The following is a 326-nucleotide window of genomic DNA, read 5'->3' as shown; positions in this document are numbered from 1 at the left end:
CCAGGAAAAGAGTTCGACGAAAATCCCCAAAAGTTCGTCGACCAGGAAGCTGCTGAAGTTGAAGCTTTGACGAAACATTTAATCAAAGTGTATGAGGAGTACAAAGAAGAAGAGGAGATATACAAACACGAGATCGAAGAAGTTCAGGAAAGTACACAGAAACATCTCGAAGAATATAAAAACTTGTTGGTCGAATCGATTCATGATAGTGATCGAAACCTTATGCAACGCTTGTCAAAAGGAAAGGTATTATATAATGATTTTTAATTAACATATGGAAAAAAATCTTGTAAGGATTGTTCATTGTATAACTTTCACTTACAAAA

The 326-nt window shown here is 34.7% G+C and overlaps 1 protein-coding gene across 1 annotated transcript in view; it reads left to right on the top strand.

Moving 5' to 3' along the window:
* LOC106685458 (uncharacterized protein PF3D7_1120000) overlaps nt 1-326 on the top strand; it is a 30,195-nt gene that overhangs the window by 2,801 nt on the left and 27,068 nt on the right. The window contains exon 2 of the mRNA XM_067050189.1: nt 5-246. Coding sequence (XP_066906290.1) covers nt 5-246 — 242 coding nt within the window. The remainder of the gene's footprint in view (nt 1-4; nt 247-326) is intronic.

The sequence above is a fragment of the Halyomorpha halys genome, unplaced genomic scaffold (assembly GCF_000696795.3).
Source record: "Halyomorpha halys isolate HHAL.00 unplaced genomic scaffold, Hhal_1.1 Scaffold695.1, whole genome shotgun sequence".
NCBI lineage: Eukaryota > Metazoa > Arthropoda > Insecta > Hemiptera > Pentatomidae > Halyomorpha > Halyomorpha halys.
Note: the sequence above shows the minus strand (reverse complement) of the source record. Positions and strands in the feature narration are given on the sequence as shown.